Genomic DNA, 19,703 nt, shown 5'->3' with positions numbered 1-19,703 from the left:
ATCTAGTTCACGGTGTATTTTTGCTTGTTGACGAGTTCACGTCTGCTGTTCACGGATACGAGAACGAATTTTTTTCTGTGCATAAATTTTTGGTTTTTCACAACTTTCAACAAATAAGCCGCACTCTAATGAACCCCGGGAAGTCGAGATAATTTCCATTAAGAAATGATCCTCGACCGGTGGGATTCGAACCCACGACCCTCATCTTGGTCTTGATGAATAGCTGCACGTTCACCCGCTACGACTATCTAGACCCCCAGTAATCCGACTACAGACCGAAAAATCATAAAAAATCATTTGTTGTTTAGACTTATGCGATGAACGTATCTAATGAGGAGCTAGGCTAGGATGGAAATATTTTTGTAATTATGCAATTTCAAAAGTTTCATAATTAATTTGGGGCCGAGTGTTTAGAGTCCGCGGCTACAAAGCAAAGCCATGCTTGATTCTCGGTCGCTCCAGGATCTTTTCGTAATGGAAATTTCCTTGACTTCCAACCTGATGATTGTGTGAAAGGTAATAAAGGTTAATTATCCGTTTTTTTTTTCACATGTTTTATGATTGTTATTTCTTTTCGTGATTATTTTCGTTCGGGTTTCATTAGAAATACCGCAATAAACTTAATCACTGTTAATTTGCACATAGTTTTCTAGTAGTGTATTTATCTCGAGCATAAAATAGCTACTCCTTTCAATGACATATGACTTTTCATACCTCGATATCGAGTTAAAGAACCAAAGAAAAAGTTGTTTCTCTCTTCTTTCCAGGGATAAATAAAAACTTTCACCATATTCTACCTAAGAGTGCTACTTACTTCTTTTCTCCGCCTCGATGATACCAAAACAATACACTGTTAATACTAAGAACACAAGCACATCTTTTCGCCTTCCCATTGTGCGTACGGGCAATCGTCAGTTCACTATTATCTATCACAGAGCATGGGTTACGTTGATTTGTTGTAATACTATCTCATCGTTTCCGTTTACAGATGAACCATTCTGGAAAGTAAATTCCAAACTAATGATAATGCTTCATCTTCATTGCATTCTTGACGTTTTATATTATGATTTCACTGCTAAAATTGAATAAAGATAGACTCGTCCTGTCGCACTTCAAGCCGCTTGCAACGCAGGAAAAGTGGTCATCACAATGCTTATCACTGGCACACTTTCCGAGTCGAGCACCCAGAATCCAATAACTCAATCTTCTGCCGCGATTGCGTTCCTTAGCATTTCCGACTTCATTGGCGCACGTTTCATTGATAATCCTTATTTCACCACTTGGCGGTCCTCGCATGTGCCGCCATAATTTAAACTTGAACTTTGCTTTTCTAGCGATTTCGTATCATACGATTTCAACGCGGTTACTTCATTCGGCACGGGTACACACTAAACTGCTATTAATCGCACTGCATTGCTTCATATTTTCAGTGTAACCATTTTTTTTTATAGAGACTGACTTCGCAAAGAAATCACATTACCCCATCCGTCACTCATTATCTTCAAAGTATTTCAGTAAAAGGGAATCCCATGCATAGACTTAAAAATGTATGTTCGTTTCAATTAAACCGAGTTTCTTCTACATTTTTAATAAACTTTAAGTTTCATGGTTTTAATAGTGTACCTTAAACTTCTTGTGGTTTTCTCCAAAGTTTTTAGAATATTAAAAAATCCTGATATCTTTTTTTGCTCAAACATGGAACTCATTTAACCTAAATCATGTTGTTATATCTTTAGATATCCTCAGATTTGTTGTTCATCAACTATTTGTTCAAAAAACTGTACGAAAACGCGAAATGAACTGTTACGTAATTACATTTTCAAGTTCCACGTTGCAACTTCGTTTCATTTCATAGATTTTCTTCGAAATAAAACTAAACTGGCACTTTAAGCTTACACCGATGCAACCAGTACCTTAATATCAATCCCTCCAACGCTACACGATATCCGGGAGAGTATCTCCACCGCTTTGGATACAATTGAGTGCCACTTAGTCCACTTGACTTTAAGCTGTAGGGAGAGAACGCGACCGAATCGAACCGAATGTAAGAACAAACTGGCAAAATTGTGAGGTCTTTCACTTCATCCCGGAGATAATGATGAGCTCGTTATCAGTGGACCAATGTCAAAGGTCTTGTGTACACACTCTGTATAGGAGCATTTCTGATTCGGAGCTCTATGACGACGGGATGAGACACATGGGCAAAGCCGGAGAAAAATCTAGCGCCTGTAGAGCACAGGACGAGTCCGATGATTAATCTGTTTATGGTTTGAACATGAATTTGCCTGTACGCTTGCCTGTACGTACATGTGAATGAACTGGGCACAGACAAACAGATTTGTATTGCTTGGATTCCCAATCATAATTGTGCGGTGTTTAGTCAGACTGGACCAAATAGTTTTTGATGGTTTCAGAAAAATGATTTCCAAGCAATCAAAATAAAAGTATATTTGCATGATTGGCCTTAACATTCGAGCTTAGAGTTCCACTGTTAACTCATTAGAAATTTTAGGAAGATGTTCCTAACAAGTTCCGCGTGAGCGTCTTAAGCAGCTTTGAAGTTCACAACAAGTTCCACGTGAGTATCCTAAGCAACTTTAATATTTTGAAAAGTGAAGATGAGGTGAAAACTCATTTCTTATCTGAATATTTGTTTTGACCAGTTTGTAAACTATTTGAAAAAAGGTCATTTGTGTTTACGTTTAACATCATACTTAAATGAAACAAAATCGGACACTCGCCTGGGATTTTAACTAGCGTTTTTGGCGATAAAACAGAATTGTCCAGTCAATCATACCTATTTGCTTTGTTAGTCGTTAGCACATGGAAGACATATAATTTCGCACTAGGGTAAAAGCACCGATTTTGGCCAGCCTAAGAGAAAATGCCAATAAAAAATATATGGAAAGCCCTATTTATAAAACAAATATGTCAAATGAAAGCTTTCAATCCATAATATGTATGTGAAATAACTGAACTGAGCTAAACCAGTTTTTCGCTTTGAAAATCTCGTAAGTCATAATAGACCACCAGAACTAGTTTCGGCCATAGATTTAGTTTCGGTTCCTAAATTGACCAATCACATTGATTTCTTACGAGAGTGGTAAAATTAGGAGAATCCTGGTCAAATTAGGTGTACGGGAGTTAAACTTATAGAGTAAGGTGGGGCAAAAGTTGGACTTTAGTGGTATAATCGAAGTTTCCAGGAAAACAAGAGCAGTTAAAACAAATACCATAGTGAACCTTCAACATATTGGCTAAAATTTTGCTGAACAAACCTGTGCCAAAATATTTACCCTTTTTTAGTTATAACAGTTTCAACATTGTTTGTCTTAAACGAACTTTAGCCCCACCGATGGGGCAAGAGTTCGAATCCAGTTTGGAGCAAAAGTTCGCTGGCTAAAACACAACATATCGATACTTTTATGACAGGCATACTTTACACCAGTCGTAAACTTAAGTTGGTGAAAAATACACACTAAATTTTCATTAAAAAATTGCCCAAAACAGGGTGATTTGTAATATACTCAAAAATAGCAGTTTTTCGCAAAACTTAGTGGAAATGTTAAATTTTGGTGACACTTTTCGCACGATCAGAAAAATTTTGCTAAATTTGAAGATAATACGTTAATTTTAGGCAATTTGCAAATTTTTTCATGAGTTTATACATGGGTCGAACTTTTGCCCCACTATGGGCTAAAAATTGTTTCCAAGCATTTATGCAAAAACTAATAAACCTCTAAGCATCCTTATGATAGGCCTAGATTGTAAAAGATTTTATCTTCAATTGGTTCCATGAAACGAAATTTTGACCAAAAATTACAATATTCACGTCGAAAAACAACAAATAGCCATAACATTTCCAAATATCAATCGATTTTTATGATATGTAGAGTGAAAGTCTCTTACTTGAATAGCATTCAAACCACCATGACATTTATAAGTTTTGTTTTGAATTGAACTAGAAATCTTAAAAAGAAACTCTTGCCCCACTCGAACTTTTGCCCCACTTTACTCTACAGAAAATGAATTGTTTTTCTTATGTTTTGAATTAATTCGGGCAAGTAAATGAATGTATCTCTATCATGTGAATGTGATCTACTGAACACAAAAGATTTCATGCTGATTGGCTATGCTAAACGGTGTATAATCCACTATGGCTACAACTGGCGTATGGCCAAAACCGGTGCTTCTACCCTATTTGAATATCCGATAAGATTAATCGTAGATTAATAATGACTGCGTTGAACTATATGCAAAACATATAACGAGCATGGTACAGTCAACCCTCCATGAGTCGATATTGAAGGGACCATCGACTCATGGAAATATCGAGTCATGGAACAGCAATGCTATGGAAAGCCGTTTGAGGGGACCATCGTAGTAACCATGAAATTTGATTTTTAATATGATTCCATGCAGTGATGCATTCTAAACTGAACGCGAGCCAAAAGTGAACTGAACGCGTTCTAATTTTGCACGTGAGCGCAGTAAAATTCTGACGCTGCTCACATGTTTGAGATGAAAAAAGTTTGAAATGCACAGTGAAGCACAAAACTTTGAAACACTACTTTAAACTACATTGAATTAATATCACACACAGTGTACGGAACCATAAATATTCCTTGACGTCTTTTGTTAAACTTCCTGCTTTTAAATGAGTTCAAAATCTGCAATTTTCGTTTCACGTTCAATTTTACTTTCACGTTCATTTTTCAGCTCCTTAGAGTTCAAATTTTTGAAGTGATCAATGTTCAAGCCTACTTGATCTCTCGTTCAAAAATTTGAACTGGATCGCAAATTGAACGCGTTCAAATGCAACACTGGTTCCATGAGTCGATATCGAGTAATGGAACATCGACTCATGGAGGTTTAACTGTATTATCATTTGCAATGCATGCTTTTTATGCGTGTAAAATAAAGACCAATGGACGAAAATAAATTGTTTTATGTGTAATCTAGAAGTATTTCGTTATGCATTCCTGTGTTGATCACTGCTTGTGCATTGCGTTCATCAATTATGAAAATGAGATAAACAAATATTACGTTTAACATGTTTTCTCAACCCTTAAAAGTTGGAAACGAACCTAGCATTTTTTAAATGGCCACAATTTGGAGACTTGTAGATCTATTAATTTGAAATAATTTTTTTGACGTAAATGCGATCAATTGGTCTTATAATCCTCGGGAGAGACCCCCCCTGATTTTTTCTAGGTACCGTAAAACGGGGTAACTTTGATATTGTTTTTTTCGGAGAAAACTTGAATATTATGCATGCTGTTTCAAAGAATTATAAATTATATTTTTAAAACAACTACTGGCATCATAACTATCGATTGCAGTTGACAGATTGCCAAAAGATTTATTCTATATAATCGAAAGTCGGTTTTCTGCTTTGGGGTAACTTTGATAATTAAGTACAAATCGAACAAAATTGAATGAATTACGGAACATTTATAGGACGTTGCATACCTCTAGGCGTTTAACGCTATATGTAAACTTCTTATTTAAATTACAAAAATGGCCCCAGTTTGTAAAAATGGTTTTCGCTAAGTGAATTGAGACCGAATTCATGTTTTACTACAACTAGGATAAGTGACGAACTCATTATGACTTCATCAAATAGTGGTCGTAGAACAAATTGTTTGAAAACGTTTCAAAAATACTAAAATCTTATAAATTTTTAATAATTGCATATAAATCATCAAATGTACTTGATTCCAACAAAAATAGCTTTTACATGAAGTGGCATACTAATACTCTTTACTTTTGTATTCGTTTTGCTTAACTGATTAACAGAAACTTTGTTATTTCGTTTAGTATGTTGTGGGTGTCGCACTATCAAAGTTACCCGCATTATCAAAGTTACTCCGTTTTACGGTAGGGTAACTGGGGGTAAAACGCGCCCTCTAAGGAAGGAAGCGTTTTTAGCTATGAAAAAAAAAATTGTAAGCCTTTTTTTATTCATTATCTCATAGACAAACATTTTCTTTTTTCTGGAGTAAATAAATCAATTTTTATAAAATGCTTGCTTAACTGCATTTTTATTTTTTGCGGGGTAAAACGCGCCACCTGATCTCGGCGTTGCATACATAAGGGCGTTTGATCAGATGTTATGAGCCTATGCATGCCATAAAACGTTTAACTTTTACTGTTTTCAAGTTGCCCGTGAGAGTGAGCGAGACAGCACCAACAAGCGGCGCACAGTAAAAGTCAAAAGAACAAAGGAATTTATGGCACGTACAGAGGCTCATTGTTCGATTATAGTATACATGCTGAATCGAAAAATGTACATTTGTAAGGTTCAAATTGGCACACAGCTCTAAGATAAAGATAGGACAACTGGGAATAAAATTGAATCCAGTTTGTGATCTAGTCGCTGATTGGTTGAATTTGATAGGTAGACGAACTCGTCGACCATCTCGAACGTATCCCCGTCAGTGCTGTAAAACAGTGAACATGAACAGACTCATGCACAGCAAAAAAATTCTACCGAAGAACCACTGCTTTTTGTGCGATTGCGTTCTTTCTTTCTTTGCTCACGAACACACGAACACATATACTGTAGAGGGCATCGCATCATTTTATTTTGACATGCACTCACGCATCCGATTCCCTGTGATATTTCTGCAATACTTAACACCATATTTTCTCAATACTGTCGTACATTAGTTTGCAATCTATCTATTATAATCATAATCCACCCACACATTTAAATAAATAGCTATGAACGGAAAAAAGAACGGCTGTGAGCAGACTCTGCTCATCCAGCAATCACGTTATTTTTACATTTGTTTTGTTCTGGTTCTCCGATGCTAGAATCTGTAAGCAAATCTATCGTCGTTGGTTCGTGAGCGTGTGAGCGTGGATCCTATTTAATATTGGTTCATTTTGCGTAAACGACATGATTCTTTCCACCACTGATCCCCGTCTATCGTAACACTGCTACCTAGGCGAGCCCTGTCGCGCTCGGCCCCACCAGCTAGCATGTACTTTGTCTTGGACGCATAAACCACCAGTCCAACTTTCGCTGCCTCACGTTTCAGGCGGGTGTACAGGTCTGCCACCTTTTCAAATGTTCGGCCGACAATGTCCATATCATCCGCGAAGCAAACAAATTGACTGGATCTCGTAAAAATTGTACCCCGGCTATTGAGCCCGGCTCTCCGCATAACACCTTCTAGTGTAATATTGAACAATAGGCACGAGAGTCCATCATCCATCGTAGTCCCCTGCGAGATCCAAACGAAATGGAATGTTCGCCTGAAACCTTAACACAATTTTGCACCCCCTCCTTCGTCTCTCTTATCAGTCTCGTGAGCTTCCCGGGAAAGCTGTTCTCGTCCATGATTTCCTCCGTAAACAGTCGATGGCAAATTTGGTCTTGTTTCAGGAACTTGCTTGGCCCTGCCTATTCGTTACCGGACTCCGCAGATGTTCCGGATTTTTCGAGGTCATATCCAAATGGCATGTTTTCTGTTGCTTGTATTTTTGTGTGAGATGAAGTTGTATAGAATTTTCCTATAGACTAGAACTAATAGGAAGTTGAATGCCGATAAACGCATTAAAATTCGTTGAAAATTTTTAGAAATACAGCCACATAGTTCGACATCAGGCAGAACCTACTCTTCAGGATGAACACCGTAGCTTATTGAACACAAAGTATCGTCTTACAATGCATTTTCATCTTCCAACATCGATTCACTGCACTCCAAGAGTGATATGCAGCTGCCGGTCGAACCAGATAGCCTAGAGGACATTGATCTTGAAGTAGACTCGGATGGAAGTTTTTCCAATCAAAGATATATCAAAGATGATATGGCGCACATTAACTTTTTATAGCTTAAAAGCAACCTAACTGTTGACCTTATTGTTAATTCTTCTTATTCTTCAGCCCAATTCAATTTCCGAAACGAATTAATCATCAATACTGAAAATGAAATACGGTTAATTATCTTGAGCCTTTCGTAGAGATTTAACGTATTCAACACAAGACTAGCTGACTACATCGACATTGCCGGCAGAAGCGGTTCTGCTTCGTGTAAAGTAAAGGGCGATTTTTAGCCATGTTACAATATTAAGTACCGTAATCCTGGGGCAAATTGATCACTGGGGCGAATTTGATCAGGTCGGTACCGAATAGCATTTCCTTTCAAGGATGCTCAATGCTTCGTTGCCATCAAATACATGCATGTTTTCTAGTTTATAGATGTCTATTGATGATTTAAAGCTATTTCATTTTTATTAGGGTTAGTTTTGCATAGAAATATTTACAGTTTTTGAAGGTGTTAGCAATACTGTTGGAAATGTCGGTACTAAACAATCCGTTGGTGCTAAGCCAGCATGTAAACTTTGAGTGTTAAAAATGTTGCGAAAGCTTCAGTGTGACTACTGAACTCATTATTGAAGTCGTACAGCATTACAAAAATAGTTTTTTGCTCATAAAACCGTTTTATTGTTGACTAACGTGCTGATTTCAAGGGAAATTGCATACATTTATGCGTTTTATGCAGATTTTCAAAGTTTAATTTTGCAATAAAATGATGATATACACGAGTTGTAAGAATTTTGACATCAATTTCAAATTCAGGAGACCCAAATTTAGTAGATAGGAAAATTTCACATTCTAAAATATGCTTTATTATATAGTGATCAATTTCTTGGGTTGTTTGGGCACGTCAGGAGTTAATCATCAATGTTTACTTCCTTTTCCCGATCAGCCTAGATAGCCGTGTAGTGTCGGTAGCGGTTGTTTCAACTGGCTAATAATTAACACTACGGACTGCCTGTTCCGGTGGTAAAAGTCCACCTCACAGGTGACCTCTAATTCATGCGGCTTTAAGCTTACCGTGCCTAAGAATGAATGGTTAGGGGGTCTCAATAAAACTTAACCGCAAACGGAGCCTGTGGAGTACCAGGGCGCCCTCTACAGTATTATGCCCTTCCTGTGCTACCCGGAGCAATGGTACAGATGATCTTGTGTTTCTCCGAGATAATCGGCTGCCCTTCTTCAGTCTCAAGCATGAGGCTAAATAAGGGTGGGATTATTAATACGTTGTAATTTAGTTTAAATTTTACATAAGATACAGGTATTTTCTCAGGATTACGCGTTGCGTTCACAAGATACAGAATTTTTCGTTGGCTTGCTACCTTTTTTCCAATCAATCGAGTACCTTGCTAAGATCCCGGCCCGGTAAGGATGCTGCTGCAAGATTTTCGCACAAATGCTACATTTTTTTCTTTTTTATCTAACAGGTAAATCATTCTATAAATAAAACACAAAAAAGAGAGCATATTTTAGGAAAGAAGATGTTTATTTCTATTTTGGAGATTTTCATTCGGCTGTTTGCTACATTGTCTTTTCGTAAATCATTGCGCTTCTTTGTTACATTCGAATTCTCAAATGTTTTGTTTTTTAATCACTCCTTCTATGTTACATCATAATTTTCATGTTCACTTATTCGTAAGTTCGGTCCATCACCAGTAAGATCCCATCATACTTCGGAATATTTTAGAAAGAAGAAAAAGAAAAGATAAACGCTCACATGCGTGCTCGAAATAAGCGTTCCTAGTTCAATACTAACATACTTTTCACGAGAGCAACCTTCATATCGTACAATCTGGTCTATCATAATAGTTTCTATAATTGCATTTTTGTTCACCTTTCAACTTCTCATTGTCTGCTTCCTTCATTTTTCTCGACAAATGGGAGAAATTGTGATTTTATTTACATACGCATGGGCACCTTGTCCATATCTAGTAGAAATTATCCACGGGTACATGCTCTCCGGAGTATCAGGGAAAATCAAATACCTAAGCCAAAATTACTATTGTTTGCAAAATGATAATATTTGTTCTCAAGTTGAACATTCTTTTTTAGGTCGAACCAATTACTTTTTAAAATGTTTGTGGTAGCATACTGCTGACTAGGAACTGATTTCTTTGTTGGTCAATAAATGCTGATTTTTAGTTGTTTAATGTAATAAGGCAGCAAATAATACTTGATGTTGGTAAAACCAGATGATCTACACATGATATGTTCTACTCTTAGTGATGTGGTGGCTTGCATGCTTGGTATTCCATTCCAAAGTGGTCCATCGAATGTTCATCTCGAGAAGAAACAAAGCAAAAAAGTAAGTTCCTGTTTAGTTATCAGTAATTACAATTGATTGTCGCTAATCAGCTATACATGGGTGGTAGAGTTTCACAAGGAAAAATTCTCAAATGCTGTCTAAGTGGCTTAAGGTTAAACATTTGTTCTTCTAGGAATTGGACGTTTCAGCTGTTCGATATAATTCTTTGCTAACTAGGTGTAGCACTAATGACTTATTTTTCTTCGTTTTTCTTTGCTTCTCTCACATAAGGTACAGCAACAAATAAGGCAAGCAACTTTATTGTTTTCTTTTTAAAAAGTTACATCTTGTATGGAAATAATCTGTCGCTCTAAGGTTATGAAATCTCCTAAATTGAATGCTATTGGCTGGAGTAATTCGTTTCGTACAAGCCTTCCACAAAAAATAGAAACCGACTCTGTACTTAAGCGTGTCCTAATTAAATGCTCGCATTTACTTTGCCTTCCTTCAAATGCTAATTATCTCCAATTAAGTTATTCTTCTTCTGACAACGACTTGTCCAAGTTTATTATTTTACAATATTTATCTTTCGCTTCTATTGGAAATGAATGACGATCTACTGCCCGGGTATTTTACAAGAACAAGTCACCTATCTAAAATGAATCTTTCGGTTCATTGCCGTTTCCGAAAAGCTGATCAAATTGATGTTTTTTTTTACTTAAGTTTCCTCGTGATGGCAATCGTAGCTGTCTAACTTCACGTGCAATTGTACATTTGTGCATTTATGTTTTTCATCTGTTTGTTGCTTTCCCTATTTAATTTTCAAACGAGTCTAATTGTCTCATCAGTTGTAGACCATTAAAAGTTGCATGCTTTCTTTGCCATTAGGATTAGAACGATTTGTATTTGGTATCTTATTAATTTTGGCGCATTACCAGACTGTTGGATTTTTGCATATTTGTTGACTTGAACCCGCAGAACATTCATTCCAACCACTAGTTCTGGACTTTCGTCAATATGGCATTTCAAATTCTACTTAATACTCGTTAGGATGACTTATTGCTTCGTCATTGGTATTTCTATTCCAACTAAAAAGGAGCATATACGGTTCTGCATAAAAATAATTAAATGTATACGGAAAATTTAACTTTTGTTACAACACATATACACTAATATTTAATTGAATAAACTTAATCGCAAACGGTGAGTTTAGTCGCAAAAGCCCCGTAGGTTGATTGTTTCACTTTTGAAATAGGTATTAGTTGAGCTCCTGTTTACAAGAATGTTCTGGATTGCCTATGAAAGTTATGATGAAGTCATTGAAAAAATGTATGATAAATTTGGGAATCGTTCAGTGCAAACATTTTTTAGGTTTTTACTGGTATTTTCTAGTTTCAGGGATGTTACGGAAATCAGAATGTAGTTGATTGTTGTATTTGTAATGGTTGTATTTTTTACGAAATCTGTGGAACTATTGTTAAAAGGTGCACAGCAGATATTTTATTTTTCATCAATACTGAAAATATTAAGCGCTTGATCACACATGAGATTTTTTAGGAAACCCTTTCCAGGATTTCACCATGCTTTAGAAATTCCTTGAAAGATTTCTCTAGAAGCGCCTCTAGAAAACCTTCAAATTTGCCACATATTCATTCAAAGTAGCTTCTAGCTGTTTCTATAGGGATTATTCTAGAAATTTAACGTGATTTCTGTTGAAAATCCTTTCAGATTCAAGTAATTTTGCTGGTGTTATGAGATTTTTTTAAAGTTTGATTCATACATTATTCCATTTATTTCAGACTTTTAATAAGATAATCTAAAATCTAGACATTACTCCTAGAAATCTTTCAAATAGGCTTCCTAAGGTCCATGTGTTTTTCGGAGTCATCCCGAATTATCTTGTGGTATCAAAATTGGCCCTGTATTTCGATAACTCCCAGACCCAATAGAAGGATAACATCTTCGGCAAATTTGTCCAGCAAGATAAGGACTGCCTGAGTGTGGAACATTTGATTTGGATTTTTCTCTATAGGTGTCACTAGTGGAAAAAGTGCTTGATCTTATTCATCTCATGAACATGATTTACATGAAGTATCTTCAGCAAAACAAAACGAAAAGAGAAAATTTATCGAGCTATATACAAAAATATTCGCAATTTGTCAGGTGGATGACACAATTGTGTTAGACAAAGTTGGGAAAAATAATGAGATCAGAGTTGCTCGCTGAAAATTTGCTGATTTCGACTGGCTGACTGCGAGACAACTCATATCATTCTGTATACCATCAACATCATGCTGGTTGTTCCATAACCAGTGCACTGGTGATAGAATATGGATATCACTGTAAGGCTAAATGAGGTCTTAAATTAAGTTGACAAAACAACAACTTATCAATACGGTATTTTTGACAGTACTGTGGATGGATGCCAACTATTTGTTGGTCACCGAAAAATATTAATAGCTTGGATAATTACCACGGGATCGCTCATTCTGCAGTGATTATGATCTAGAGGGCGGTGTCGCTTCACTGCTGTTGGTTGTCAAATCAATTTGATATTGATAGCTCGAGTGTGATATTGATAGTTTAAGAACATCAGCCATCAGTAGATATGACTGATATTGTGCAACTCTGCATGAGATGCACGCTACAGTAGCCAAGTAAAGCAGTCAAGGCCCCTACAACAACAATGCAGTATTTAATTAGACTTTGTGCACAAACAGAAAGCTTAAAAAAGAAGATTAGAAACATTTGTCAACTATTTCTCCTGTTTAGTGAATTTGAAAAATAGAGAGTGAAAACTATAGAGTACGAATGTCGCTGGTGTTCCCTTTGTTCTCGCCCAGAAACATGTTGGGTACATAAGTGTCAAACTGCATACATTTTCTCGTTGATATTTATAGCCCCGCCTATCTCCACCAGTGCACTAACGGTTGGACAGTAAAAATTCGAATACCTCTTTGTAATTAAAGTAAAGAGCGTACATTTTTTCCTCTACAAGAGAATTGCTCTCTGGACTCCCTTAGAATGGGTGAAGTGTTCGAAACAGCAAGCACTCAGCGAACGTGTTGTATGGTTTTACGGAACGCCGTACGTGCCGAAAGAAAGGAACCCGACCAACTTGCCGCAGTGCCGTCCCATTGAGGGTTTTTTTTCGGCTCTCTCAGCGCCTTAGTGTAATAATTGGTGGGCCAAAGATACGAAGCAGTTGACCACGATTGTATTCGGATGATGGACGTCAGTGCTGTCCAGCGCTCTTGTGAGAGCATCGCGACAAAGTTACGTCGTACGCGGATCAAAGACCCTTCTCCAATATTCATTGACGTTTTTTTTTTGAAGAATAAACATTACGTTTTTAATGAAAAATACTGATTTGGTGAAAAAAAATCTTTTTCACCATATGACTGAACAAAATCTCATTTTTTATTGAACACCCGTTATTAAGGATAACTTGCAATGCACAGGAACCAAAAACCATGCATCATCAACGCCCATAGGCCTTTTCATGTGACAGATCTGTCTATGCTTTTGTTTACATCGGTAGAGGACCAGTGCTAACACGGGACTGTCATCTCCATAGAAGAACTGTCAAAGAGCTTCCCGATCAGCTGATTTGAAACGTCTTGTGGATAGGCCTTTTGCACGGTGACGTCATCAAAAAATGTTTCTCTTTCTCTCCTATGGGAAATCTGAAAACAACGGTCAAATTTGACAGGTACTGGCACCGTTGTTTTCAGGTTTTGTTGAAGAGCGAAAGAGAGAGAATTTCGCCGTGAAGTAGACTATACAGTCGGTGTTTGTGTTTGTCGCTGTCGCCGTAAAAAGTCGCTTCGATTTGGGGGAAACTTAATTAGGCATTTCACGGCAAAAAATATGGATATCACTGAAAGGTTAGGTTGGGTCTCAAATCAAGTTAATATAACGGCAACTTATCAGTACGATATTTTTACACTGGCACCGTTCTACCCATAACTGCATATTTGTAACATTCGACAAAATTAGGCATTGAGTAAATGGAATACCAAGCGTGCGTTTTATGGCAGTATGGGAGGATACTTAAATTTCTAAAAATTACCAGGAACTCAAAAGTATTTATTTGAGGCTGATATTTTGTACAACTCATATCGCATACTAGGCAGTGCGCATCGTACCTTCGTGCTGTGCGTACACGAATTCTCTCTGCTCTTGGAAGTTTTCTTAAAAACTACCTAAAGCAATAAAACAGTACTTTTCAGTGCTACAAAAACAGTACTTTTCAGTGCTAAAATTAAAAACGGTACTTTTCAGTGCTACTTAAACAGTACTTTTCAGTACTATTTTCTCTACTATTGATCCCTTTACGATCCTTGTTTGGACCCGTGCCTTCGATTTTTCGTTGGACCCGTTGGCGAAAGCTAGCGGTGGTAATCCTTCTTGGACACCGTCTTGGGAAAAAACCTTTCGAAGGTCACGTCTTCTTTCGTTTATTAATTAAACATGGTATCAACAACAAACAAAAGGAAGGGTGAATCTCTGAATTCACTACTTCCTTCCAAAAAAGTGGGTTTTAAAACTGTCACTACACGTGGCAAGAATGGAAGAAAGGACGCTTCCCCGGAATGCGAACTTTCTTCCAAGGGTGAAATGAATAATTGTATCGAAATGAGCAATCAGTTCGATGCTCTAGACAATTTTTCCGAACACCAAATCGAAGCAGCCTCTAGCCCAGGCTCTTTGATTCAAGTGAGGAAGCAAAGAGTGCCGCCTATCGTGGTCAGTTGTTCCGAATTTGGGGGATTTAGGCAGGAGATCTTGAACTCCATTAGGGGAATCAAGGTTTCCTTCCAAATCGCAAAGAAAGGAGACTGTCGCGTTTTGCCGGAAACTCTTACAGATCGTGAGCTTCTTCTCAAACATCTTGAAGAGAAGAAGCACAAATTTTTTACTTATGACGACAAAACTGATCGTTTGTTCAAAGTTGTCTTGAAAGGTCTCTCAAGTGACTATAAATCACCTGAAGAGATCAAAAATGGAATAAATGATTTACTTGGATTTTCCCCAGTCCAAGTAATCATTATGAAAAAGAGAACCCAATCTGGCATTGTTCGGAAAGGGCTTTCTCAAGAATTTTATTTAGTTCACTTTAACAAAAAAGAACTAAATAATATTAAAGCTTTAGAAAAAGCAAAACTTTTGTTTGATGTCCGTGTGACATGGGAACATTTCCAGAAACCTGGAGGAAATTACCAGAACCCCACTCAGTGCCGTCGGTGCCAAAAGTGGGGTCATGGTACAAAAAATTGTCGCATGGATGCTAAATGCATGATTTGCGGAGGTTCTTCTCACGCCAAAGACGTCTGTCCAGTGAAGGAAGATACCACCAAATTCATATGTTGTAATTGCGGGGCTAACCATAAGTCCAATTTTTGGAATTGTCCTTCACGCAATAAGGTCATTGAGGCTCGTGCCAGGCAGATGAAAGATAATATCCGTTACGATAACGGTCGTTTCCGGAATTTGCCTGGTAGAGTATCGAACAATGCTCATTTTTCAGTTAACGATCGCTTGATCATGAATCATACCCATCAGGAAGATCATAATCATGCTCATTCACAAACTAATTTTAATCCGTCGGGTAGCCGTTCGAATCTTTCAATTTCGAATGTATCTACCCACGGTAAATCCTTTGCCGATATCGTAGCAGGAAATTTGAACTCCTCCCCTGTTCGATCCATGGCTACCCATTCTACTTGTTTCAAATCAAATGGAAAAAACCCTACCGCCACAGGTAACTCTTACTCAGCTTCTTCGTCTACCGAAAATTCTAATGGGAAAATCACATGACATGTCTGCCTCTGATTTTAATTTTCTAACTGAACAATTGAATCTAATGATTGATGCAATGTTCAAAGCCACCACTATGACTGAAGCAGTCCAAGTAGGTGTAAAATTTACAAATCAAATTGTTATTGGATTACGTTTTTCTAATGGATCCAAATAATAATTTAAATATTTTAAATTGGAATGCTCGTTCTCTGAATGGTAAAGAGGACGAGCTGTTTAATTTTCTTACGGTTAATAACGTGCATATAGCAGTTATTACCGAAACGTATTTAAAACCTGGATCTAAACTCAAAAGAGATCCTAACTTTTTTGTTTATCGTAATGATCGACTTGATGGGGCATGTGGGGGAGTTGCAATCATCATTCATAGGCGTATAAAACATCAACTGTTTTCATCATTTGAAACTAAAGTTTTTGAAACTTTAGGTGTTTCTGTTGAAACACAGTTTGGTAAATATACTTTCATAGCTGCCTATTTGCCTTTTCAATGCTCTGGGCAGCAAGTTAATTTGCTCCAAACTGACTTGCAAAAATTGACTCGCAATAAGTCAAAAATTTTTGTCATTGGTGACTTCAATGCCAAACATCGGTCATGGAATAATTCTCAAAGTAATTCCAACGGCAGAATTTTATTTGATGAGTGCTCTTCAGGATATTTCTCAATTCAATACCCTGATAGCCCCACATGTTTTTCCTCTTCTAGAAATCCATCTACGATTGATTTGGTCTTAACCGACTCTAGTCATCTTTGTAGCCAACTGATTACTCATGCTGATTTTGATTCTGATCATGTCCCTGTTACATTCCAAATATCCCAAGAAGCGATTCTCAATCCTATCAGCTCCACTTTCAATTATTTACGAGCTGACTGGAATATATATAAAACGTATGTTGACTCCAATCTTGATGTTAACATTTCTTTAGAAACTAAACTTGATATTGACAATGCTCTTGAAACTTTAACAAATTCCATTGTTGAAGCCCGGAGCATTGCAATTCCAAAATGTGAAGTAAAATTTGAATCCGTGATTATAGACGATGATCTTAAACTCTTGATCCGTCTTAAAAACGTGAGGAGAAGGCAATTTCAACGCACTCGCGATCCTGCTATGAAAATTATATGGCAGGATTTGCAGAAAGAAATCAAGAAACATTTTGCTCAATTAAGAAACAAAAATTTTGAAAATAAAATTTCTCAATTGGACCCTGGCTCTAAGCCCTTTTGGAAATTATCGAAAATCTTGAAAAAAACCTCAGAAGCCAATACCGGCATTGAAAGAGGAAAACAAATTATTACTAACTAATTGCGAAAAAGCTCAAAAACTTGCTATGCAGTTTGAAAGTGCGCACAATTTTAATTTAGGACTTACTAGTCCAATTGAAAATGAAGTTACTCAGGAGTTCGAAAATATTCTCAATCAAGAGAACGTTTTCGAAAATGCCTGGGAGACTGATTTGGAAGAAGTGAGAACTATTATAAAAAAATTCAAAAACATGAAAGCTCCTGGCGATGATGGAATTTTCTACATCCTCATCAAGAAACTTCCAGAAAGTAGCTTATCATTTTTAGTTGATATATTTAACAAATGTTTTCAATTAGCATATTTTCCTGACAAATGGAAAAATGCTAAGGTTGTTCCAATTTTAAAACCAGAAAAAAATCCTGCAGAAGCTTCTAGCTATCGTCCAATCAGTTTGCTTTCCTCCATCAGTAAACTTTTTGAAAAGGTTATTTTGAACAGAATGATGGCCCACATCAACGAAAATTCAATTTTTGCCAATGAACAGTTCGGATTCCGCCATGGACATTCGACCACTCATCAACTTTTACGTGTAACAAATTTTATCCATTCCAACAAATCTGAAGGCTATTCTACTGGTCTTGCTCTTCTAGACATAGAAAAAGCATTCGACAGTGTTTGGCATGAAGGTTTGATTGTAAAATTAAAAAACTTTAATTTTCCAACATACATTGTTAGAATAATTCAAAGTTATCTGTCAAATCGTACACTTCAGGTTAATTATCAGAACTCCAGATCTGAAAGACTTCCTGTAAGAGCTGGTGTTCCTCAAGGCAGCATTTTGGGACCAATATTATACAATATTTTCACATCTGACTTACCTGAGCTACCTCAGGGATGTCAAAAATCTTTGTTTGCGGATGACACAGGCCTCTCCGCCAAAGGACGAAGCCTGCGTGTCATCTGTAGTCGATTGCAAAAAAGTTTGGATATTTTTTCTTCATACTTGCAGAAATGGAAGATTTCTCCTAATGCTTCCAAAACTCAACTAATAATATTCCCACATAAACCAAAAGCTCTTTATTTGAAACCTTCAAGTAGACATGTTGTCACGATGAGAGGGGTTCCAATTAATTGGTCAGATGAAGTTAAGTATCTAGGGCTCATGCTAGATAAGAATTTAACTTTCAAAAATCACATTGAGAGCATTCAAGCCAAATGTAATAAATATGTAAAATGTCTCTATCCCCTTATTAATAGAAAATCAAAACTTTGTCTTAAGAACAAGCTGTTGATATTCAAACAAATTTTCAGGCCAGCCATGTTGTATGCTGTACCAATATGGACTAGCTGTTGTAATACCAGGAAGAAAGCTCTGCAGAGAATTCAAAATAAAATTTTGAAAATGATTCTGAGGCTTCCTCCCTGGTATAGTACCAATGAGTTACAAAGAATATCCAATGTTGAAACATTGGAACAAATGTCAAATACAATCATTAATAATTTCAGGCAAAAATCGTTACAATCTTCTATTGCCACGATTAATGCGTTATATGTTTAGGTTAAGTTAGGTTAAGTATATTAAAAACTTTTTTTTTTTTCTCTTATAAGCAGGTGAAATCAACGCACCTGTAAAAAAACTGAACTGATACGGCAAATGAAATGTAATATGTTGTTAACAAAATGTTAATTAAAACTTAAATTTGTTTTACCAAATTAGGATGATAGTGTTGTCAAATAACACAGAACACCTAGATATAAGAAATGAATGTAATGTTTGGAATGATACTAATAAAAAAAAAAAAAAATATCGCATACTAGGTGAATAGTTAGAAAATAATTCTGATAGAAATTTCATTGGTATTACATTACGAGGCTCATTTATAGTCTCAATGTGACTGTTATGCGGTTATAATTACCAATGTGACAAAACAACTTGCTATTTTTTCGAATTTTCTAGAACAATCTCACAGATTTCAATAAGTTGATCTAAAGTACTTATCATTTGATGACTCTCCATGGTATTAACTCCAATTTGTCAAAAATGTCGAATGTGACTGTTATGCAGTTATGCGCAGCGTTGTTTTCAGATTTCCCGAGTGAGTTATCTTCTCCTCCCATAAGGCCCAAACGCAATTATAGCGGAACGGCAACGGAATGCGGTACCGGTTCGCCAGGATGAACCACACCATCTCGACTGAGCTGACAACGAATGAAATTGAACTAACACTGAGTCGACAAGCTTGTTGTAGTTCATGCTGGCGAACCGGTTCCGCTTTCCGTTGCCATTCCGCTATCATTGCGTTTGAGCCTATACTGTTCTTATTCGCATAATTGCTCCATACATGTCTATATGGCAGTACATGTGTATCAATAGACTGATGCAAATTTTGAAGTTTTTGCTCCCCTATGCTTAAACGGTGTCAATTATGATGAAAATCATTCTCCAAAAATTTGAAGTGATTTGGAAGAAATTTGGCTGTGCACAGGCCATTTGAAGTTTCTATGGAAATTACTATGGAAAAGGCAAACCTTTTGTGTTCAGTCATATAAGGCGGCATCCACAAAT

The 19,703-nt window shown here is 36.7% G+C and overlaps 2 protein-coding genes across 4 annotated transcripts in view; one reads left to right on the top strand and one right to left on the bottom strand.

Annotated features, from left to right (window-relative positions):
* Positions 1–2,065, bottom strand: part of LOC5565763 — a 33,044-nt gene extending 30,979 nt beyond the window's left edge. The window contains exons 1-2 of one of the 2 annotated variants that reach the window (XM_021845209.1): positions 1,816–2,065; positions 815–998 (exon numbers count right to left, since the gene is read on the bottom strand). In XM_021845209.1, the coding sequence (XP_021700901.1) occupies positions 815–893 (79 nt within the window). In that variant the 5' untranslated portion in view covers positions 894–998; positions 1,816–2,065. The remainder of the gene's footprint in view (positions 1–814; positions 999–1,815) is intronic. The other variant, XM_021845208.1, reaches the window with a different exon arrangement.
* Positions 1–19,703, top strand: part of LOC5565758 (galactosylgalactosylxylosylprotein 3-beta-glucuronosyltransferase S) — a 103,394-nt gene that overhangs the window by 73,394 nt on the left and 10,297 nt on the right. The gene's annotated exons all lie outside the window — the stretch shown is intronic.

This window comes from Aedes aegypti, chromosome 2 (assembly GCF_002204515.2).
Source record: "Aedes aegypti strain LVP_AGWG chromosome 2, AaegL5.0 Primary Assembly, whole genome shotgun sequence".
NCBI classification, from domain to species: domain Eukaryota; kingdom Metazoa; phylum Arthropoda; class Insecta; order Diptera; family Culicidae; genus Aedes; species Aedes aegypti.
Note: the sequence above shows the minus strand (reverse complement) of the source record. Positions and strands in the feature narration are given on the sequence as shown.